Source organism: Diabrotica virgifera, chromosome 7 (assembly GCF_917563875.1).
Source record: "Diabrotica virgifera virgifera chromosome 7, PGI_DIABVI_V3a".
Taxonomy (NCBI): Eukaryota; Metazoa; Arthropoda; class Insecta; order Coleoptera; family Chrysomelidae; genus Diabrotica; species Diabrotica virgifera.
This window is the reverse complement of record NC_065449.1, coordinates 12,521,728-12,543,787: the sequence shown is the minus strand read 5'-3', so window position 1 is coordinate 12,543,787 and position 22,060 is coordinate 12,521,728. Positions and strand designations below refer to the sequence as shown.

Here is a 22,060-nt window from a genome sequence, read left to right as displayed (position 1 = left end):
GTATGTAGACGGGTTATAATGCATCATTTTATTTATTAACTACTGTAAGTCGCGCGGCGGTCGTCGCTTCGAGTGAAAATTTTAGCTACGGTACTGTATTAGTCTGCTTTCGCGCGTGCAAATTACAAAAAAAAAAATATTTATAATCTTTAATTAAAATATAACCATTACACTAATAATCGATATTTTTTGTAAGTAATTAGCTTGTACCATTGATTAAAAACACCCATAGATAGCTCACCTCTTGGTAACCGAAAGACGTATCAACAACTAGATGGCGCTACTCGAAAACCGTATCGAGATTTCTCATTCTCTCTCTGACTTGCGAGGAGGTAGGAGTAGTGTCAGGGCCGAACTTACCCTATAGGTGTATTATCTGTGACAGGCAGGTGTTGTGACAAATCAGAGCGAAATTTTATAAAAAAAAGGACTCATATTTTAGACAAAATGGCCTCTGTAACTCATAAGTGTGTTTACGCGGGATGTTTTGAAAGAAACGATGGAACAAATAATAATATATCTTTCTTTAAATTTCCACTGAAAGACGTAGAGCGTACAAAAATTTGGCAAAAAAACTGCGGGAACATTGATATTTTATTGATGGATATCACTGACCTTAAACAGAGGGTAATTTGCCAGCATCATTTTGCAGTGGAACATATTTACCAAAGTGGCCAAAGAAAGTTATTAAGGAAAAATGCTGTTCCTCTAAAATTTACACAGTTAACAACTGATTTAGGTGAGTACTCAATTTTATAAATATTTTTATGTTTCCCTAATGCGCTTTGTCAATGAGAATACTATTATTAAAATATATTTTATATAAAATCAGTGGATATTGAATGATTTAAATATTTTTATACAATTAAATCAAAAGAGATTTTTTTTTAAATATGAATGCGTTGTTACTATCACTCCAGAAATAATGATGATGCTTGTTTTGCTTTAATTAAAATTACACATACATTTCAATGATTACACCTATTTTAGGTGATATCCCACCAGTATGCTCTACATACGTTTATTGCGGTACGAAACGTAAAAGATCTACAAGTGACGATTGTATGGTTAGGTCAACTCCATCGCCTAAGAGATCAAGTAGTAGTCTCAGTGATATTTCCAGTTTTGAAATTAATTTGCCCACAAAACTTGAAACTGAATTGACGGAGAAGGTAAAAAAATTGGAGTATCAAGTAAATGCTTTAAAGAAGAAGTGCCGTCAGAAGAACAGTCAGCGTTGTAGAAGAACAACAAAAAACAAAAAATCGGCAACCAAATTCATGTTACAGGTACTGTTAGAAAATAAAAGCAAATACGTGCACACATTTGTTAATATGCAGTTTTCACACAAAACTCGTTCACAATGGAGTCACAATGAAAAGGATTTAGCTCTGGCCATTTATTATAAGTCTCCTAGTTGTTACAAATTTTTAATTAGATCTCTTAACTTTATATTACCTTCAGTAAAAACAATTCAAACTTGGTTGCGTGTCATAAAATTAAGAACTGGTTTAAACACTTCCTTAATTGACAAGTTGAAGAAAAAAGCAGAGACAATGGATGAGTTGGAAAAAATTTGTGTGTTAATGTTTGATGAAATTTCTTTGAAAAAAAAATTGGAGTACAATAAATTAGATGACATTATAGAAGGGTTTCAAGATTTAGGTGCTTTAGGAAGAACAAACAAACTTGCCAACACAGGTCTGGTTTTCATGATGCGCGGCTTGCTACATAACTGGAAGATTCCGATTTGCTATTTTGTTACAGGTGGTCCAATACATAGCGACAACTTAAAAAACATTGTAGTTGAAGTTGTTTCAAAATTACAAAATATTGGGTATATACCAAAAGTGTTAGTGTGTGATCAAGCATCTAATAATAGAGCTTTATTTAAGCTGTTAGGCGCATGTAAGGATCAGCCTGCAATAGAAATAGGAAATCAGAGGATTTTCACTGTTTTTGATACACCCCACTTATTAAAAAGTCTAAGAAATAATTTTCTTAACAAAAAGTTGACGTTTTTTGCCGATTCTAACCAGATATCGTGGCAAGATATTGAATACACATATAACATCGATAGAACCAATGTGAGAGCACGATGCATGGTGAAAATAACAGACGTTCACATAAACCCTAATAATTTCCAAAAAATGCGTGTAAAATTAGCATCCCAAATTTTTTCCAACTCAGTTGCCTCAGCAATATCAACAGCAAAATCTGTAGGCCAGTTACACACCAAAACGGCTCCTCATACTGCCGAATTTTTAAAAATTATAAATAATATTTTTGATGGTCTTAACAGCAAATATTGTAGTGATAGTAACCCAAACAGAAAGCCAATGTCAACTTTAAGCAAGTCAACTGAAAACTTAAAAGCAGGTTTAGAATATTTTAAAAAAATTAAAGTTTTTGAAAATCAGAAAGAGAGAAATAATATTCACTGTCTACACGGCTTTCAGTGGACAATTTTGTCAGTTTTATGTTTGTGGGAGGAACTTCAAAAATATAATGTGTCATATCTTTTAACATCTTTTCTGAACCAAGATCCTCTAGAAAATTTTTTCTCTATTGTGCGCAATCGGGGTGGTTACAATCCAACACCTAGTGTTAGTCAGTTAAGAATTGCCATTAAGCATAACACAAATATTTAACTAAAAATTGCTTTAGACAATGGAAATTGTGAAATAGCACAAACTGATAATTTAGATTTAACCCACGAAGTAACCAGCGTCGAAATATCTGACGAGTCCATTGAAACCCAAACAGTTCATGTAGAACAATCTTTAGACATGCAAAAGGAAAATAATGACAACCAAATTTTAAGCACGGCAAATTCCAGCAAATGTAGCATAACAAATTTAGAAACGTGTGCTGTTACATATGTCGCTGGTTATATTTACTATAAGATTATAAAGAACTTGAATTGTAGTAAATGCCAGGAAGACTTGCTAAAAGACAACAAAATTCTATTACAGAAACACGAATTAATGTTACTTTTCAGAGATTATGGCGCAAATGAAGAAATAAAGTTTCTTCAGAGACTATCAGATTTGTTTGTTACTATTACTACAATATTGTTAGAAAAGTTTCACGAGGCTTTTAATTTATTTAAAGAAGATAATGCAGTTTTCGAAAAAATTGAAACCTATGTGACTAACCATATTTTATTAACTACTAATTGGCTTAAAAGCTGCGAAGACCATAAAAGGAAAATTATAAAATTTTTGGTAAAAATCAAACTTTTTAAAACTTGTCAGTGGTATAACGTTAATGAAAGCAAACAGAAAACTAAAAGGGAAAAGATTCACAGAAAATTACTTATTTTCGATAAAAGTAAAGGTAAACAAACATCAAAATGCAAAAATTCGACAAATAAACAGCAAAAAATTCAACAGACTGACAGCCACAAAAGTAAACAAACCAGAAACGTCACAAATTGTATTTAAAATATGAAAACGTCTTTTTTTCTACCTAGATCTTTTCAATGTACTGAGTTTAGTGCGTTCATAAAAATAACATGTGTTTTTACTTAATAACAGGCGGTAGCTGGTTTGTCTTTAGTTTCATGCGTGGAAGAGAATGATACTAGATAAAAAGTATATGTTTTATCTCGCCGGGTATGAATGACGCACGGGTAAATAACCGTGGACTTAACTGTATGTTAAACTACACTATTAGCTTTAGTCTCTATATACAGTAGATATTAACAAGTATTTTATAATATCAGGAAAACAATATCAGTATGTCTTAAAACCTTGGAATCATATAGAAAACTTTTTTATTAAGTTTAGGGAAACATGTATTATTGATAAAAACTTGCATGTCTCAAAACTAAAAATAAAAGAATCAGATGTCAGATATTATGAGTCGTATACCAAGTTTGTTAAAAAATATTAATTCTTCTCAAGAGTCATATACCTTCATTTTTAAAGCACTTTCATATAAATATTAACGTGGTTTTTAATTGTTCTCGACTTTTAATAATAATAAAATGTTTCAATATTGTCAACAATGAAAGTACTTCTTCAGAAAAAGAAATAATAAATATATATCTTTTTTTCCCAATATTTTAATTTTACAATCTTATCATAGTATATAGAGGTTCCCTCTTTATACTGTGATCTTAGTTTGAAAAGAATTAACATTCAAATATACTTATTTACTTTGTTTTTAAATATGATCTAATTAATGATGTTTTAAACTTTCTAATCCTGTCTGTTTAATCCAGCTTTTACCTATTGTTCCTAGGCAAATGGCCTTCAACTATTTATATGTTGGAAATTCCCTGTCACTTTATCAAGATATGTATGTACTTACATTATTCATTTTGAACGTTGGGAATTTGTGGTATTTTTTCAAAGAAAGATAATAATCTATTGTATTTGGTACTCACCACTACTTTTTTTTTAAACATCGATGTCTTAATTCCAGAAAGTCCTTAGATAATTTTTAAATGTAAAAAGTATGCGATCGAACAGTAAATCATATTGATTTTAGTTCATCTCTGTACAATTTCTTATTTTGCACAGACTTCTATATTGCCTTTTCTAGATAAATTGTCAATTTTTTGTAGTACAATGTTACTATCAGAACAACATTTATATCCTCTTCTTCTTGTCGAAGTTCCTTCTCATATCGAAGGTTGGCCATCACTACAGCTATCCGTACCTTATTGGCGCCTGCTTTGAAAAGATCTATTGAGCTGCAACTATACCACTCTCTTAAGTTTCTCAGTCAGGAAATTCTTCTTCTACCTATGGATCTTTTACCCTTAATTTTACCTTGCATTATGAGCCTAATATCTCATATTTCGCTCCTCTGGTAATTTGGCCTAAATCCAGCTTTCTTGTATTGATGTTCTTTATCACCTCGCAATCCTTTTGTAACATTGTAACCTTCTTAATACTTTTGCATTTGTAACTCGTTAGATCTAGGTATTTTCAAAATCCCTCTATAGCACTACATCTCAAATGCTTCCAACTTATTTATATTGTCTACTTTTAGTGTCTAGCTTTCCATTCCATGTAACAAAGTCGAGAACACGTAGCATCTTAAGGCTCTTATCCTCAGCTCCAGAGGAAGATCTCGATTAACAAACATTTTTTTCATTTTTATAAATGCTTGTCTTGCAATTTCAATGCGTGTCCTGATTTCTCTAATAGATACATTGGTCATCGTTTTTATTTACCCAGGTTCCTAGATATTTGCAATTATTTTGTAAAAATTTATAGCTATATATTAGGTTTTATTTTCGGTAAATTAATAATGTAGATATTTGAATACTTCAACTATTGCGATTAATTTAGCTGTAGTTATAGTAGTATTATTGTCTAGTTTTATAACATTTTTATTTATTTATTTAATTGGCATTGGTAAATGCCATACAGCCAGTTACAACATGATACAATTTTCTAAATATAATCTTAACTATTATAAAACTATAACTAAAACTATTTTATAAAACTACAGTAGAAAACTATAATAGAAACCAATAATACCATTGAATCACGGTTTTTACTCCAAATTTTAAATAACCGCTTGGGTTGACACGAAATTTTGGAATACATATAGGAAAGAAGAAAAGTAATTCTAAGCAAGTTAATACTTTTCGAGGTATTTGCGAGTAAATATGTTCATTTTTCAACAAAAAAAAAACACATTTTAGGTGGGTTTTTGCAAATAACTCAAAAAGTAAATATGTATTTTACCGAAAAAAAAGGTTTCCAGTAAAAATATAGCTTCTAAAAAGAGAAAAAAATGGTGTATGTATGAACTCTCTAGACCCAGTAGAAGCAAAGTTGTAACTAATGAAAAATAGTTTCATATCTGTCAAATTTCAAAGCAAATATTTCAACGTGAAATAACCAAAAAAGTTTACACTTTTTGGGGAAAACTCAGTACGACTTTTTTAAAGTGTTAAAAAAAATATTCATTTTTGTTTTTTAATAAGTTTCTAGCATAAAAAGTAAGTTACGCTCAAAATAAAGTTGGTCAAAAAAACTCGGGAAAATCAGCCCCCAATTAGCATTTTAAATCAAATTAATCGTTACCGCTTCCCAAGTTACTTTACTTATGTATTATTTATACTGATCTGTAAGTTTCATTTGTTCAAAGGACTTATTTTTTAACATTTTTTTTTTATTTTGAAAAAAATGTTTTTTTCAAAATAACTTAAAATTTATTAGTGACACCAAAAATCACAAAGAGTAAAAAAAATGTAGGTTTTGCTTTTCTGAATATTTTGGATTTTTTGTTTTTCTGTAAGGCAAAAATTGGTTAAGATGTGGCTGTTCAAAATTTGCATACACTCGTGATTTTTGACTAGTTCAAGCCCTTTCAACTAGAGCTCCTTCAAAAATTTCCACTTTGAACCGATGAAACAATACATACACGAGTAAAGCAAGTTGTGATCTTGTGAAGTTGTAACGATTAATTTCATTTAGGATGCTAATTAGGGGGTGATTTTCACGATTTTTTAACAAAAAAATAGGAACCAAATATATTTTGATCATAACTTGCTTACTTTTGACGCTAGAAACTTAACAAAAATAATATAAATAAACCTTTTTTAAACACTTTAAAAAAAGTTGTAATGAGTTTTCGTCGAAAAGTGCTTCATTTTTTTTTATTATTTCACGTTGAAATATTCAACATGGAATTTGACGAAAAAGAACTTATTTTTCAATAACTCGAAATAAGTATTGACGTAGTGAAAAAACTCTATAGAACAAAAGTTGCTTAGAATTAGTGATTTTAGGCACTTCTGAACTTATCTTGAACATATATTTTTTCACTCCCGAGAAGGGGTGATACTGAACCATAGGGCCAAAGCACACATCGGTACATCATTTGTTTTTCTTTGACATCTTAGTTAGGCGTAAGCCAAATTTCATGTCAATCCAAGCGATTCTTTAAAATTAGGAGGTTTTTTGCAATATTTTACCGTGAATGAATGGACTAAATCTGGAAATAAATTATGTATCTTAGCTTGAAATATTTTAGTTTGCATCAATTCTGGAAATTAATTTGTTTGAAAAGTTACAAAAAAGTAATTTACATGACATGTAATTTATCACTGCTAATTTTATTATGTATTTTATATTTTGTTATTCCTTTGTAGTGTATTGATAAATAAATAATTTTTAAAAATCCTCTACTGTTTTCATTAATCAATTTTTAGCGTTTTTTCTGAAGTAAAATCGGAATTCCATAATATAGATTACAAGCACGTTAAAATTATTTGTGAAAATGCTGAATGCCACCCTTATATTGTCGTCTATTGCACTGGACAATGGCTGGAGCAGGTAACTCAAATTTATTTTTCAATCTTGACAAAGATTTCAATTAATGTCGCCACCATACAGTCAGGTAGTACTTAGGCTTGAGGGGTAAAGAGGTGTAAGTAGGCGGAGTTTAACACTGAATTCGTTTTTACCTTAGAGTGAGGTATCTATGTGTGTGTTTATAATCAATGCTTGTACTTTAAATTCACTTTTACGCTTTGAAAGAATTAAAAAAAATTATAAATAACGTAGTAATCGTATGTTTACTTTGCTGTTTCATAACTTTTTTGTAAATGATTGCAAAAAGTTTTAAAGCATTCATTTTCAAGATCTTTGAAATACGCATTTTACCTATTTTTTAAAATTAGAATATAATAAAAACTTTCTGAGAAACGTTAATTTGTTTATAACTATTTTTTTTAACATTTAAAGATTATTCAAAAAAATAAAAAATTTATATTTTGCCGACAAAATATTAAATAGGCATCTCATCTTTATAAGATTTCAAAGTTTGATCAGTGTATCATAATTATTTTGGTTATTATGCGACCGTAAATTATTAATTAACAATTGAATTGTTGCCAAAATATTCGTTTAATTTTCACCGGCTTCTGGAACTATAATCTAAACCAAAAAAGCTTTTATATCACAGAGTTATTTAATTATTGGTAGATAATTACTCATCTAAAACTTTATTTTGAAATTTAAAGATTTTGTTGGGAAACCCCGCATTTTTCGAGTAAAATTTTCGTCGGAGCAGATCGGGAAAAACATATCTTTATGCAGAATTTAATTTCGGTGAATTTTTATTAGGGTGTTTTTGATGTAAAGTTAAAATGTTCGGAGTTATGGAGCAAAAATTGAAAAAAACACGATTTGGGGGCGCCATTTTATTAATAAAAAAAGTAGCACACTATCTGCGAACTTTGCATACCTATATTATTAATATATATAATCATAAGCTTCGATTCCAGCAATGAAAGTGCTGGTAAATAACTTTTCCCAAAAATGGCCTATTCTCCGATAATCAGCCCAGACTAAATCAAAATTTAAAAAACAACTCACTGTTTCGTAATAAATAGGCAAATACTGTTACAGCAGAAATATTGACACCGGTTTGAAATTTAATAACTGTTGTCTAATTATATGCTTCAAATAAATACGTTAAATAAAGAATTATTGTAATAGTCTAATAATCAAAGCCGTTAGAAAAAATAATACCTACTTAGAAAATATCTAATTGCAAATATATAAAATCAAAAACAAAAAATACTGACATGTATTAAGTCTTCCACTTCTAAAAGAAAAACTTGGTCGCAAAAATCCTCTATAATGTAGAACAAAAATATTTTATAAAAAGAATATTAGTTTCTGAAATAGGTTACAGTAATTATTAATTCACTTCGTCGACAAAACATTTCAATTTTCTTTATCGATTTCAGTCACAGATATGTAGACATGTGAAGACGTTTTGTCGTATTATAAATAGATTTTTAAATCAATTTTTATGTGACAGCTTAATAAACAAGCTTTAGGAATAGAAGGGGATTGTATTTGATTGTCTAATAAGTAAAATAGGTCTGAACATCAAGAAACGACAACTATAATAACGAATTAAGCAGTTTATAACTATAAACTATAAATACTTGAATACTAAAGGTCCAGCTAAAAAATACACTAGGATCAAAATGTTGTTCTTCCAATGTTGTTTTATTTTTAAATTATATTGTGTATGAAATTGTATGTTTTGTACTTGATGTAGAGCAAATGCCCTATAGATTGCTAAATTGTATGTGTGTATGTTTTTCAAGACGATCTGTATGAGAATAAAGGAGAAGCTTGCTATGAGATATACAGTGATATTGCTAGTGAGATATACAGTGATGAGCGCGCTAATAACCGGCAAAATAACGCAATAGATGGAAAACATAATACATTGCGAAGTAAAGAGAGATGAAACTAGTGGAGAACATTTTATTAAAAGTACAATTTGACAAAAAACCAGTTAAGCCAATGGAGACAGCAACAGCAAAGGTCAAAAAATTAACTGTTGTTCAATCACTTCAAAAAATTAAAAATAACGAAACGTCAGTTAGATCAGATGATGAGATTCCTGGGAAAGTGTGGCAAATTTAGGAATTTGCCACAGGAATTTGCTTTAGAGGGATAAGAACACCTTAAAACAGAAACAGGTTTATTTAACAGAATTATGGAATTGGGACAAATACAAGAAGAACGGAGATGCAGTATTAGTATATACAAAAACAAGAGAAATATACAACAACGAACAAACTACAAACAAGCCCATCAAAAATACTTAATTCACCATAAAAATATAGAGGAGAGTAATTGATAGATGAATACGTGAAGAAACTTAAAAATCCGATAATCAGTTTAGTCCTATGCAAAGTAGATGAACAACAAATGCAATTTTCATTAATAGGCAGATAATGTAAAAATATAGGAATGAGGAAACAAACGCTCATATAATATTCAATGATGTTAAAAAATAGTTTGATAAAGTATCTAGAGAACTTCTGTGGTGCGCACTCAATAAGAACTGAGTCTTCGATGGTTATGTGAGAATTGTGTTAAATACACTCACCGGCACAAAATTCGGCCACCGAAAATTTCTGACTAAGTTTGACAATTTATAACTTTATTATTTGTACTCCGATTTTCAAGATTCTTGCATCAGTTTGTAGGGATTTTTGGCAACAAAATTTTTTTGCTTACATGGCATTATATGGGGGTGAATAGAAGTGTTGAATTTTCTCATAATTTTAAAAATTCTGTCAAAACATTATAGGGCTGATTTTGTTACAGTCCTTTTGTATTATCGTGAAGGTATCCCTAAGATTTTGTCTTTTGAATTATTCGAATATCTTTTCTTTTAAAAGCTGTAAATAAAAACACTGCTTTGAAGGTTTACTTAATTAAAAATACCAAACGCACTAAACTTAACAACACAAAACAAAATTAACAACAAAACAAAACAATTCAATAGCGGGTATATCCACTTCTCGTAGCAACGATTGCTCGTAATCTATATATTTGGTATCGAATAAAGATATGTTATCCTTGCTAGGGATGGCGGTTTTTGACAAAACACCGGTTTTCGGTTATACCGTTTTTTTGCTTACGGTTTAACCTGGCGGTTATAACTGGCCAAAAAAACCGGTTTTTCCAAAAACCGGTTTTCGGTTTTTTTAATCTAATAGGTTACAATGTTACATTTACAATGCACTTTAGTTTGCGATACTCCACTCGACTCGATACTCGATATCAACATGATCAAAATTAGTACTATCGAGAGAACATCAATATCAATATAAATAAAACACAATAATTTAATAAAACCATTTTATTCTATTAATTATTCTATTTATATTTATTTATTATTTTATTATTATTATATATTTATCCATTTATAAAAATTTCCCAGACTCTTTCAAACGGGATTTAAAAAAAATAATATCAACATAAATATTTTACTTAAAAATAAATTGGATAATGCAATTTATCTTTTATTTTTACTACCATCAAAAAAAATTTATCATCTATTTCTTTTAACACGTTTGTATATTTTTATAATAGGTAATAAATTTTAACTCATTTAATACTTCCTGTATGGATGTATCGTTTTGAAAACGTAGGAAAATCCTTGGAACTTCGTATTCGTAATCGGTAATTCGATATTCATAGTCAGAACATTATTATTTTTGGTAATCAGAAAAAGTCATTCACCCACTTTCAATGTCAAGAGTCAAGTGTGAAAAATAGATGATGTTTGCGTCTACTTCAACCAGATCACTTCTTATGTAAAAATTATGATTACAAATACCTTTTCAACGAAATATTATAATAAAACTTAATTGTTTCTGGCTGATGTGAGTTTGCACTTTCAGTTTGCTTCTGTATTTATAAAATAAAATTTGAATTATGGTTTCGTTTAGAATAATTACTTGAGAATAATAATTATGATTGGGATCCAAAACCTAATCCTAATCACCGTAAAAACTTAATAACCGGTTTTTACTTTAAAAAGAAAAATCCGGTTATAACCGGGACAAAAAAACAACCGGTGCAACCGGTTATTGCGAAGTAAAAAAACCGGTTATAAGTTAAAACCGGTAGGTTTTTCTCATCCCTAATCCTTGCCTGGGGAAAAGCTCAATATTCCTCTACCAGGGCAATAACTGTATTATACCAAATTTTTTGGATGCCTAGGAGACGGCGAATTCATTCCATATTTATCCAATTATCCAAATATTATCCAATAATTCATTCCATAAATGTTAAATAGGATTGAGATCTGGGCTGCATGCAGGCCATTCTAATCTTATCAATCCAACCTCTATTTTTTAAGCTATTAATTTATGTTTATGAGTCCATCAGGGTTATTATTTACAAAAAATTGTACAGCTCTGACAAGAAAAGAGATATTCGGATAATTCAAAAAGCAAAATCGTAGGAATATCTCGAGCATAATACAAAAGGAGTAAGTAACAAAATCAACCCTCCAATTTTTCCACAGAATTTTTTAAAGTTGGGAGAAAATACAACGCTTCCATTCACCCCCGTATAATGCCATATAAACAAAAATTTTTGTTACCGAAATAATAACAAACGACAAAAAACAGGTACTACCTATAGAATGATGTAAGAATCTTGAAAATCGGAGTACAAATAATAAAGTTATACATAATTGTCAAACTTAATCAAAAATTTTGGGTGGCGGAATTTTGTGCCGGTGAGTGTATGTATAAGAGTATGATTGAATCATGGTTCAGTGAAATGGTATCTTTGAATCTTAGTCCTCGACAACCTGTTGAGCTAATTATACAAACAAACATCATCAAGCATGCTTCACAGTTGCAAGTATGTAAAACAATAAAATCACACAAAATTGTTGGTACAAGAATCGAAACCTACATGCAAGAGGTTTTGAATTTATACAAAATACAAAACTCACCTTTTTCTTGCAACACAAAAATTAAAACTACTATTATTGTACGAGTTACATTGTGATACTTTGCAATAATTTGTAAATTTGTTCTTAACAAATAAGTCATTCATGTTTATAAAATACTACAGGAGTTTTCTTTTTTATTGGGGTAGGTTAAGAGCGCAGGCGCAAAATCTCGGGCCAATTCTTTTTAAAGGCATTCATTTTTTTCGAATTCTGAGAAAACTAATAAGTATTTTTGAAAAATTTAAAGACAGAATGAAAGATTGCTTTATTACGGAGGGCAGAAAATCACAAAAATCTTGTATAATGTTTATTTTAATAAATTACAGGGGTGAAATAAAGCAGAAAAAATTGAAGTGTGATTTTTAATTTCCAATATCCCGCGCAAAAGAAACTTATTTTTATTCTAATGGACTTTCAGCCCTCCGTAATAACGTAATCTTTCAGTCTGCGTTTAAATTTTTCAAAATCATTTATTAGTTTTTTCAGGATTAAAAAAATGAATGCATTTAAAAAGCATTGGCTCAAAATTTTGCGCCTACGCTCTTAAGGAATTTTCGGACTAAATTACATAATATTACCGCATTTTAAATGGTTGAGTGTGTTTCTATGTGTATGTATGTTGAGTAGGTTTTGCCTAAAAGAAGATAGAATGACTCTAGTTGGCGACTTAATAAATATGTATATTCGCTTAACTCAGACACAACTGGCTAGTGATTTTAGTAAGTAATTTTGCTAATTTGGTAAAATTGGCAAAAAATTTACTAAATAGTTAATAATTACTAAATAGTTAGTAATTTTTCCAATTTTGGCAAAATTGGCAAGAAACAAAAAAATTACCTACTAAAATCACTAGCCAGTTGTGTCTGAATTTAGCGAACCTAATAATTTAACTAATTTTTTTTTAATAAAAAAATAAAAACAATTTTATTTCTTAAGTTAGTAAGATAAAACTATTATATTTTATACTACTTTTCAAAAATTTAATAATATATAATTCTAATATAAATAATAAAAAATATATTTAAAATTAAAAACAAAAGTAAATAAATATAGATAAATAAATAATTTTAATTAATTTATTATTAATAAAATTAATTTTTATGTAAAATAGTAAGATAATGATTTTTTCCTGTCTCATGTTTTCTATATAATATGTAATATCTATTGAGATATCAAAAAGACATTCGTTGCATAGAGGCTCTTTACTGGAATCAAACAGCTGTCGTCAAGGTGGATAATGAAACAACGCAAGTTCAAAAAATTCTCAGAGGTGTAAGACAGGGATACATTCTCTCCCCACTACTGTTCAATCTATATTCAGAAAGTATCTTCCAGGAAGCTCTTGAGGAATGCGAAAGCGGCATCAAAGTAAATGGTACCTGGGTCAATAATATACGATATGCGGATGACTCGGTCTTAATAGCAGACAATATAGAAGACCTCCAAAACCTTCTTAATAAAATTGGAGACCATAGCGAGAACATGGGACTTAGCATCAACATAAAAAAGACGAAGTTCCTTATAATCAGCCGTCAATTATGTCAACATCAAAATTCAAGACTAGCATATAACAACCAAGATGTAGAGCGCGTAAGAAAGTTTAAGTACCTGGGAACCTGGCTATGTGAAGACTGGATGTCGGATATGGAAATTAAATGTCGCAATAGAAAGAGCCAGAAGTGCATTCATGAAATTCAAAAACGTCTTCACGAACTCTGACTTTGACCTAAACCTAAGACTAAGATTCACAAAATGCTATATATGGTCAGTGCTCCTATATGACATGGAAGGATGGACTTTAAAAATAAACACAATGAATAAGCTAGAGGCATTTGAGATGTGGATTTATCGACGAATCCTTAAAGTTCCCTGGACCGCAAGAATAACAAATGAAGAAATCCTGAGAAGAATTGGTACAGAACGACAACTGATGTGCACAATTAAACAGAGAAAAACGGCATACCTGGGACACCTAATTAGAAATGAAAGATACCAGTTTCTGCAAACCTTAATTGAAGGAAAGATTGAAGAAAATTGAAGAAATTGAAGAAGAGGAATGGGCAGGAAGAAAATGTCATGGCTCCGTAATGTCAAACAATGGACAGGACTAAAAAACATAGGAGACCTAATACATACTGCAAGGGATCGAGAAAAATGGTCAAACGTGATCGCGAACATCCATTAGTGGATTGCATAAGAAGAAGAATATCTATTGCTAGTGATGAGTATTTTTTCTTGTTTGTATTGTTCTTTGTTTTTTATGTTTATGTCGTTGGAATTAGCTACGTACTACAGGAAGTAGGTAATTTTGTCTTCTTTAGCGTAAGTGTTTGATCTGGTCTGTTGTGTCCAACTGTTATGTCTGTTTGTAAAATAGTATCCCACTATAGTTGTGGTTATTTTACAATATTGTTTGTGGTTGATATTTTTAGTATGGTGTTTGCTTTGTGGTGAGTATGTGTTTTAGTGCTATTTCTTGGTGGATTATTTTTGCTGCTATGTTTTTCCTATCACTATACAGTGCCGGCAAAAAAATCTTTACATTGCCAAATAAATCACCAAATGTGAAGACAATTTGCATGCGTTCTGTCTGCGCTTGGAGGGGAGGGGGGATAGCATACTTGCGGCGGCAATTATCTGTAGTTTACGGACCCCTTGGCTTATTTAGGGTATTCTGCGCATTTGCACTGTAAACAGTTGGCTTTGTTGTGTGAGTAGTCAGTGTTAAACTTCGTCTCATTTACTGCGTAAAGTTTGAGATCGTCAAATTCTAAATTGAACTGACAAATACGGGTCGAAAGAAACTCACAAAAGAGGAGAAGGTTCGTGGTTTAACATTACTGAAGAAAGGGGACTCTGTAATTACCGTAGAACGTGATATTGGTGCTTCAAGAGAGGCTATTTATCAACTGAAACCTTGCCGCCGAAAGTTTCAGTTCATAAATAGCCCCTTTTGAAGCACCAATATCACGTGCTACGGTAATTACAGAGTCTTCTTTCTTTCTTCACGAGTTTCTTTTGACCCATATTTGTCAGTTCAATTTAGAATTTGACGATCTCAAACTTTATGAGGTAAATGAGACGAAGTTTAACACTGACTACTTACACAAAGCCAACTGTTTACAATGCAAACGCGCAGAATACCCTAAATAAGCCAAGTGGTCCTTAAACTACAGATAATTGCCGTCGCAAGTATGCGCCCCCCTCCCCTACCCTCCCCCCAAGCGCAGACAGAACGCATGCAAATTGTCTTCACATTTGGTGATTTACTTGGCAATGTAAAGATTTTTTTGCCGGCACTGCAGTCTATAACAGCCAGGAATTACATCATCTAGTGATGTGGTCTATTGTCTTTAGAAATTGTTGACATCTTCTGCATTTGTCGTCTAGTAAGTTACGAGTCTTTTAAGATATGTTTCATGTAATTTTTAATACACTGAACTAAAATTTTGCAAGAACAAAACAATCAGTTTATAAACTTATCAGATCAGCAAGGTTTTCGTGTGTGTAGGAGGGTTGTCGTGTACAGATGCAATATTCGCCATAAAACAGATGACAGAAAAACTATTAAAATACAATACATCGGCATTCCTATGTTTTATCAACTTGAAGAGGCATTTGACAAAAACAGAGATAAATAAATCTCTTATATAATAAAGAAATCCCGGTGGATATTAAACAACTGAAAATGGTTGTTTTGATAAACAATAAGATGGAAGTGAGAATAGATGGACAACTTATGGAAACTATAGATTCATGCAACAGAATAAAATAAGGAGATTTACCAAGTGCTATGTGATCATTATGATTTCAATCTAATTATTTAATCATCTAATTTAGGATGAAGTCATAAAGAGCCTCAATGAAGGAAGAGGATACAGACTCATCAAGAGAAGTAAATCACGACTATATAGGTGCGAGAATAATGACGGAATGCAGCTCCTCGATACTATTGGGCTAAATAATACTGAAAAAGACAAAATTGTTGAATATAATACTTGTTGGGCGTATATGTATTATATCTATAATATAGCATTACTTTGTTAGTTTAGGTAAGAGGCGCCTTAGAATAAGCTCTTAATTTGATGGACCAATGATAAAAACACTAAATCTATTTGTAATAAATAATAATATAGTAAAAGTAAGAAATATAAAAACATTTCTTCAGAGAATATATCTAGGTGATAATTAATATGTATATTCTGTACTTAAACCTTAACTTAACGTAGGAGTACCACAACATGGAATATATTATGAATGCAAAATTATCGATAACTATAAATTACGTTAAAAAAAACTGGAAAAAATGCGTAAAAAAACTCAATTGAAATAAAAAACAAAATATTTCTTCCGATATACAGGGTGTAACAAAAATACAGGTCATAAATTAAATCACATGTTCTGGGACCAACAATAGTTCGATTGAACCTAACTTACCTCAGTACAAATGTGTACATAAAAAAAGTTATAGCCCCTTGAAGTTACAAAATTAAAATAGATTTTTTCCAATATATTGGAAACTATTAGAGATTTTCTATTGAAAATGGACATGTGGTATTCTTATGGCAGGAGCATCTTTAAAAAAGAATAAAAGTGAAATTTGTGAACCCCATAAAAATTTATGGGGCTTTGTTTCCTTAAACAATCCCAAATATTTGTGTACGTTCCAATTAAATTATTATTGTGGTACCATTAGTTAAACAAAATGTTTCTAAGACTTTTTTTTCTCTTTGTAATTTTTCAATAAGTCAGTTTTTATCAAAATATTTTGAACATTTGTAAAAACCAACACAAATGTTTACCTGGTAACTAAGATTATCGAGACCTGGTAATAATATGAAAATTTATTGTAAATTAATATTTTTTAAGTATATTTTGAAACATATTAATATCTCGATAAAAAATCGTTTATCGATAAAATATTAAGAGGCAAAAAAGTTTTAAAAACATTGTGTTTGACTAATGGTAACACAATAATAATTTAATTGGAACGTACACAATTATTTGGGGCGTTTAAGGGAACAAAACCCCCATAAAATTTTTATGTAAACATACTAAAAAAGAAGCCGCATCTCGATAACAACTAGCTTATCGAAAAAATAATAAGAGGCAAAAAAATTTAAAAACATTGTGTTTAACTGATGGTACCTCAGTAATAATTTAATTGGAACGTACACGAAAGTTTGGGGGGGTTTAAGGGAACCAAACCCCCATAAAATTTTTATGGGGTGTACAAATTTCACTGTTATTATTTTTTTGAGATGTCACTACCATAAGAATACCACATGTCCATTTTCAATAAAAAATCTGTACTAGTTTTCGATATATTGGAAAAAATCGATTTTCCTTTTGTAACTTCAAAGAGCTTTAACTTTTTTTATGTGCACATTTGTACTAAGGTAAATTAGGTTCGATCGAACTATTTTTGGTCCCAGAATGTGATTTAATTTATGACCTGCATTTTTGTTACACCCTGTATAAAAATGCTGATCACATAAAAGCTTTTGCAGCTAACTTAATTATCACTTAGAAAACGGTTTCCACTTCAGGATATGAATACATTAAAAATTTAAAAAATATAAATACAGTACTATAAACCCTAAAAAAAATCAATCCTTAAATTATATAACTTACGACTCCTGTTCTAACAAATATCCAAAAAACAATCAAAAACTGACAGCTCAAATAGTCATCACGCGTAATATAAAGGATCGTTTAAACACAGCGATTTATCAAACAACTTATCAAGGTCAATCGAGTTGTTGCAACTTATCACTGTGTGTAAACGGTGCATCGCACAACTTATCAAAGTTGGAGTTGGGTTGAAGGTGGTATCGCATTGAATCGCAGCGTCTAAACAGCGTTTCAACTTGTCATCACAACTAGTTGCTGTGACTTATCGTTGTGTTTAAACGACGCTTAACAGATACATAACTGATTTGAACAGTAAACAACCCGCCCGAAACTTTCTAGATATTAACTATTTACTTCTGTATTTACCTATTTAACATTATCTTAATACGAATACATACTTTCCTCCGATTTTGTTTATTTGTTTTGGTGTATGGGTTAGATATTTTCGGCGAATATATTGTTAGTTGAGTTTATTTTTGGAGCTTATCACGTAATACGGTCATGTCGAAAAGTTCCGATTTTGTTTTATTTGAACACATAAACAAAATATTTGTATTGTTTCGTAAGATCATAAGCTATATTGTATAAACGACCATTTTTTAAAACGAGACAAACTATGACTTTCGAAAGTTAGAAAACATAGGCCTGGAAGAAATAAATAACTAAATAGTAAGTGATTTTAGATACTGGAGAAATATCTTGTAGTACATAACAACATAAAACATCTGTCAATATAAGTTAACATATAAAAAGCTTATTGAAAAAAGAAGACGGATCGAATAAAAAGCAGCAGACTATAATAACGAATAAATGAATAAATATGAAAATACAGTATATTTCACGAACTGGTGACTGTTTTGGATTATCGCTAGAGACTCGGCAGCCAATAGTCCACTCTACTGTAGAGCCTAAGAAGTACTTAAGTAAATTGTTCTACTAATGTAAATATGAACTGAAGTAATTTCTAAATTAAATTAACAAAATTATTTTATTATTCGTTTACAGCATGATAAGAAGTTATTTACAGTATACTTTTAACATAAATCCATGTGCAATGAACATATTACGCGCAAATGTTTTTGTTTGCCTAGCAGTTTTTCCTTGTTTGGTCAATATTAGGTACAGATCATGACAATTAGCCAAAGTTATGAAATGATTTAGATTATTTAAACACATGTTTATTTAATATTGTTCTGAAGCTATTTAGCGTAGATATTTATTGCATCCCTCATAGCAAGTACTTGTTATAAGAGATACTTAGTCTTTACTTTAGCGATACTCTCAAACCGGTTGCAAATTAACGATACTCTAATCAGTTTGTCATAGTAGTATTTGTGATTGCAAAGAGTTTGGGTATTACAGCGAAAATGGCGAAACGTATAAATCAAGCAATTTATAACTTACACTCTAATTTTATTGCTGAAAAAGCCAGTGGAGGCCCTTTGCGACCAATTGTGTGAGGGATTGTATATTAGTAAGACAAAACTCAGTCAAAAGTCAGTTTTGAAAAAGAGAAAAAGTGTAAATAGTAAAGTAAAGGTTGCAATATAAATCTAGAACATACCCTAAGACTAAATATCTTCCTGAGTATAAGTTTGAAATGAGATATTATGTATAATATGCTTTAAGAAAGAACATGTTTCTATTGACACGATGTTTAAAAAATTGGACGACAGAAATACATTCGAAATTTCCAGTGTAAAATATTCAGCAGGTGAATTCTGAGATCTAGACGGTCATTTGAAGACATAAGTGGATAACGGTGATATGTCACAAGATGTTTTTGAGTAATGAGCATTTTAGTGTCTTTTGTTCCAAATTAGTTATTTATTTTATAAATTTGCATTGCTACTTTTTTTAAAACAGGTATTTGAAGGTACTTTTTTCACACTTTAATAGTTATTTATGATATAAGCAAGTACACGTTTAAGGCACGCATGTGAAAGTTTGCAGAATGAGCGATAGCGAGTTCTGCAATTCACATGAGTACCTTAAAAATGTACTTTTTAACACGCATATCATACAGTATTTTTTCTACAAACGTAATTACAGGACAATATCTACAAAAACTTTTACTTGAACTTGACTGACATTCCAATTTTATATTTTTTGACATAACATCAAAATTGCCTATACGGTCAATACGAACTGCAGTGCCTTAAAATTTTTAAAGCACTAGTGCCTTAAAGTAGCATTTTAACTCTCGTATGGAGTGCTAAAAATTGCATTTTTAACACGGTTGTAGAAAAATTGAATTTAAAAAAAGTTACTTTAAGCCAAATATTTTAAATTTTGAGGACACAGTACCTTTATTCACATAGTAAATATTATAATTTAAAAATGTTAGGGTTTAAAGTAAGTGGATAAAAGAGTTAAGTATCAAAAATGGGCATTTGTCAAAAAAAAAAAAAAATTGCAATACAAACTGTAAAATTCTTAAAAACATTTTTTTAATAGGTTCTTCTTTTCTTTTTGGCATTTTCTTTATTTTCCTCTCTCGCGTTTTCATAAAACCATCTATACTCTTCGGGAACAAATTTTATTCGGTCTTTTAAATTTCCCAGTTTTTCCGAACTCAAACTACCAGTTTTATTTTCTAGTCTTCTTGGTCTATATTCAGTTGTGGTCAGATGTGCTGTCCTTTTTTTCTTAAATCTACTTGCTGAAATGGCATGTAGTCTAAGGTATATATGTCTTATAGAGATAGAAGCCAAATTCGTCCACTCTTATCCATTTTACGTAACACGAAAATTAACCTTTTGATTTGAAGTGTTTGTTTGCTTTTTACATAAATAGAGGTCCGTCAGTAGATCTTCATTGTAGTAGAAAAAATTCTCCAATTTACACATTTCACATGGATAAAGGTATTATGTCCAAATGCGATTTTGGACATAATACCTTTATCCACCGAAATTCGAAAATCTAGTGGGACATATTGCTTTATTAATACCTTCCTGTTATTTTTATTTAGCTAAAAATAGTTTTTTTTTAATTTTAAAAAGGAACAAACATATTAGAAGAACAAAAACCTAATAAAACAATTTTCTCAAAAATGTGACTAATGACCTTTATCCACTTATGTCTTCATTTAGGTTGGCAAATAAGTCAGCTACTTCATCGATTTAATTGAATACATTCGCTGTATACCTTTTAAAAGCATCCTCAGTTTTAAAACAATTTGTAGATTTGACTGTCAAACTAACGTCAGAACGTGTATGTATCTGTAAATTGGTGCCGAAATTTGTAATTATTACTTTAAATACTAGTAATTAAAATTAGTTTTCGCTCAAATAGTGACTAATAACAATTGTGTTACGTGTTAATCATCAAGAACAAGTTATAACTTCAGTCAGTAAGAGATGTTTTACTTAATAATCTTCCAATTTAAACCCATTCAGTGTCAAACTGTCAATAGTTTTTCACTGTTTCTATCCCGTCCCAACGGACGCCAACGGTTAGGCAACCAGTATTGCAGTGATGTATCCAAGGTTATCACCTATTTCCAGACCAAAGCGTTAATATAAACAAATTCAAGTTACTTTTGACTACATGAGTAACAATTTAAATCAATGTTTCACCACTGTTAGCAACACCATGTCTGGACCCAATTCTTCCAGTAATCTTACTAGTTCATATGCAACTGCTACTATGACTAAACAACGTCCGAAGTATCGCAAGAAGACCGAAGCAATTTTATAATTAGTTGTACGTCTCTATAGTATCCAATGATTGTATATCCAATTTTTTTTAATTAATTGATTGTATATCAATTAATGTTATTTAAGATTTAGAAATTAACTGTTATAATAATTAGTTTTAAGTCCTTATTGTAATTAATTATTGTATAACCAATATTGTTTGTGTTAATGGCCATTGCTGCCGAGACACATAAATTTAAATAAAAAAATAAAAAAAATTGTAGATTTTTTAGTTGTTATAAAATCTGCATGGTTACTTAACATTGAAACAAACGACTTATTAGAAAAAAACTAGAACCGAGGGCTTTTCTGAACTGTATGGTTCATTACTTAGTGTCTGGTGAGTCAATTTAATGAAAGGCCTCATTGAGCTATGTTGTGTGAAATCATATACAAACAAAATAACACTGCGCAGTGTAAGGGTAAAATACGTAAAAAAACTCCAATGAACTTTCTTCCAAAATCGTCCC

At 30.4% G+C, this 22,060-nt stretch overlaps 1 protein-coding gene across 1 annotated transcript; it reads left to right on the top strand.

The window, feature by feature from the left end:
- The first annotated feature begins 407 nt into the window (after window positions 1-407).
- Window positions 408-16,305, top strand: LOC126888031 (uncharacterized). Its single transcript, XM_050656036.1, has 4 exons — window positions 408-739; window positions 991-2,223; window positions 2,668-3,149; window positions 16,099-16,305. Exons 1-4 carry the CDS (start codon window positions 448-450, stop codon window positions 16,303-16,305), a joined length of 2,214 nt encoding a protein of 737 aa, XP_050511993.1. The 5' UTR covers window positions 408-447.
- Window positions 16,306-22,060: the final 5,755 nt, after the last annotated feature.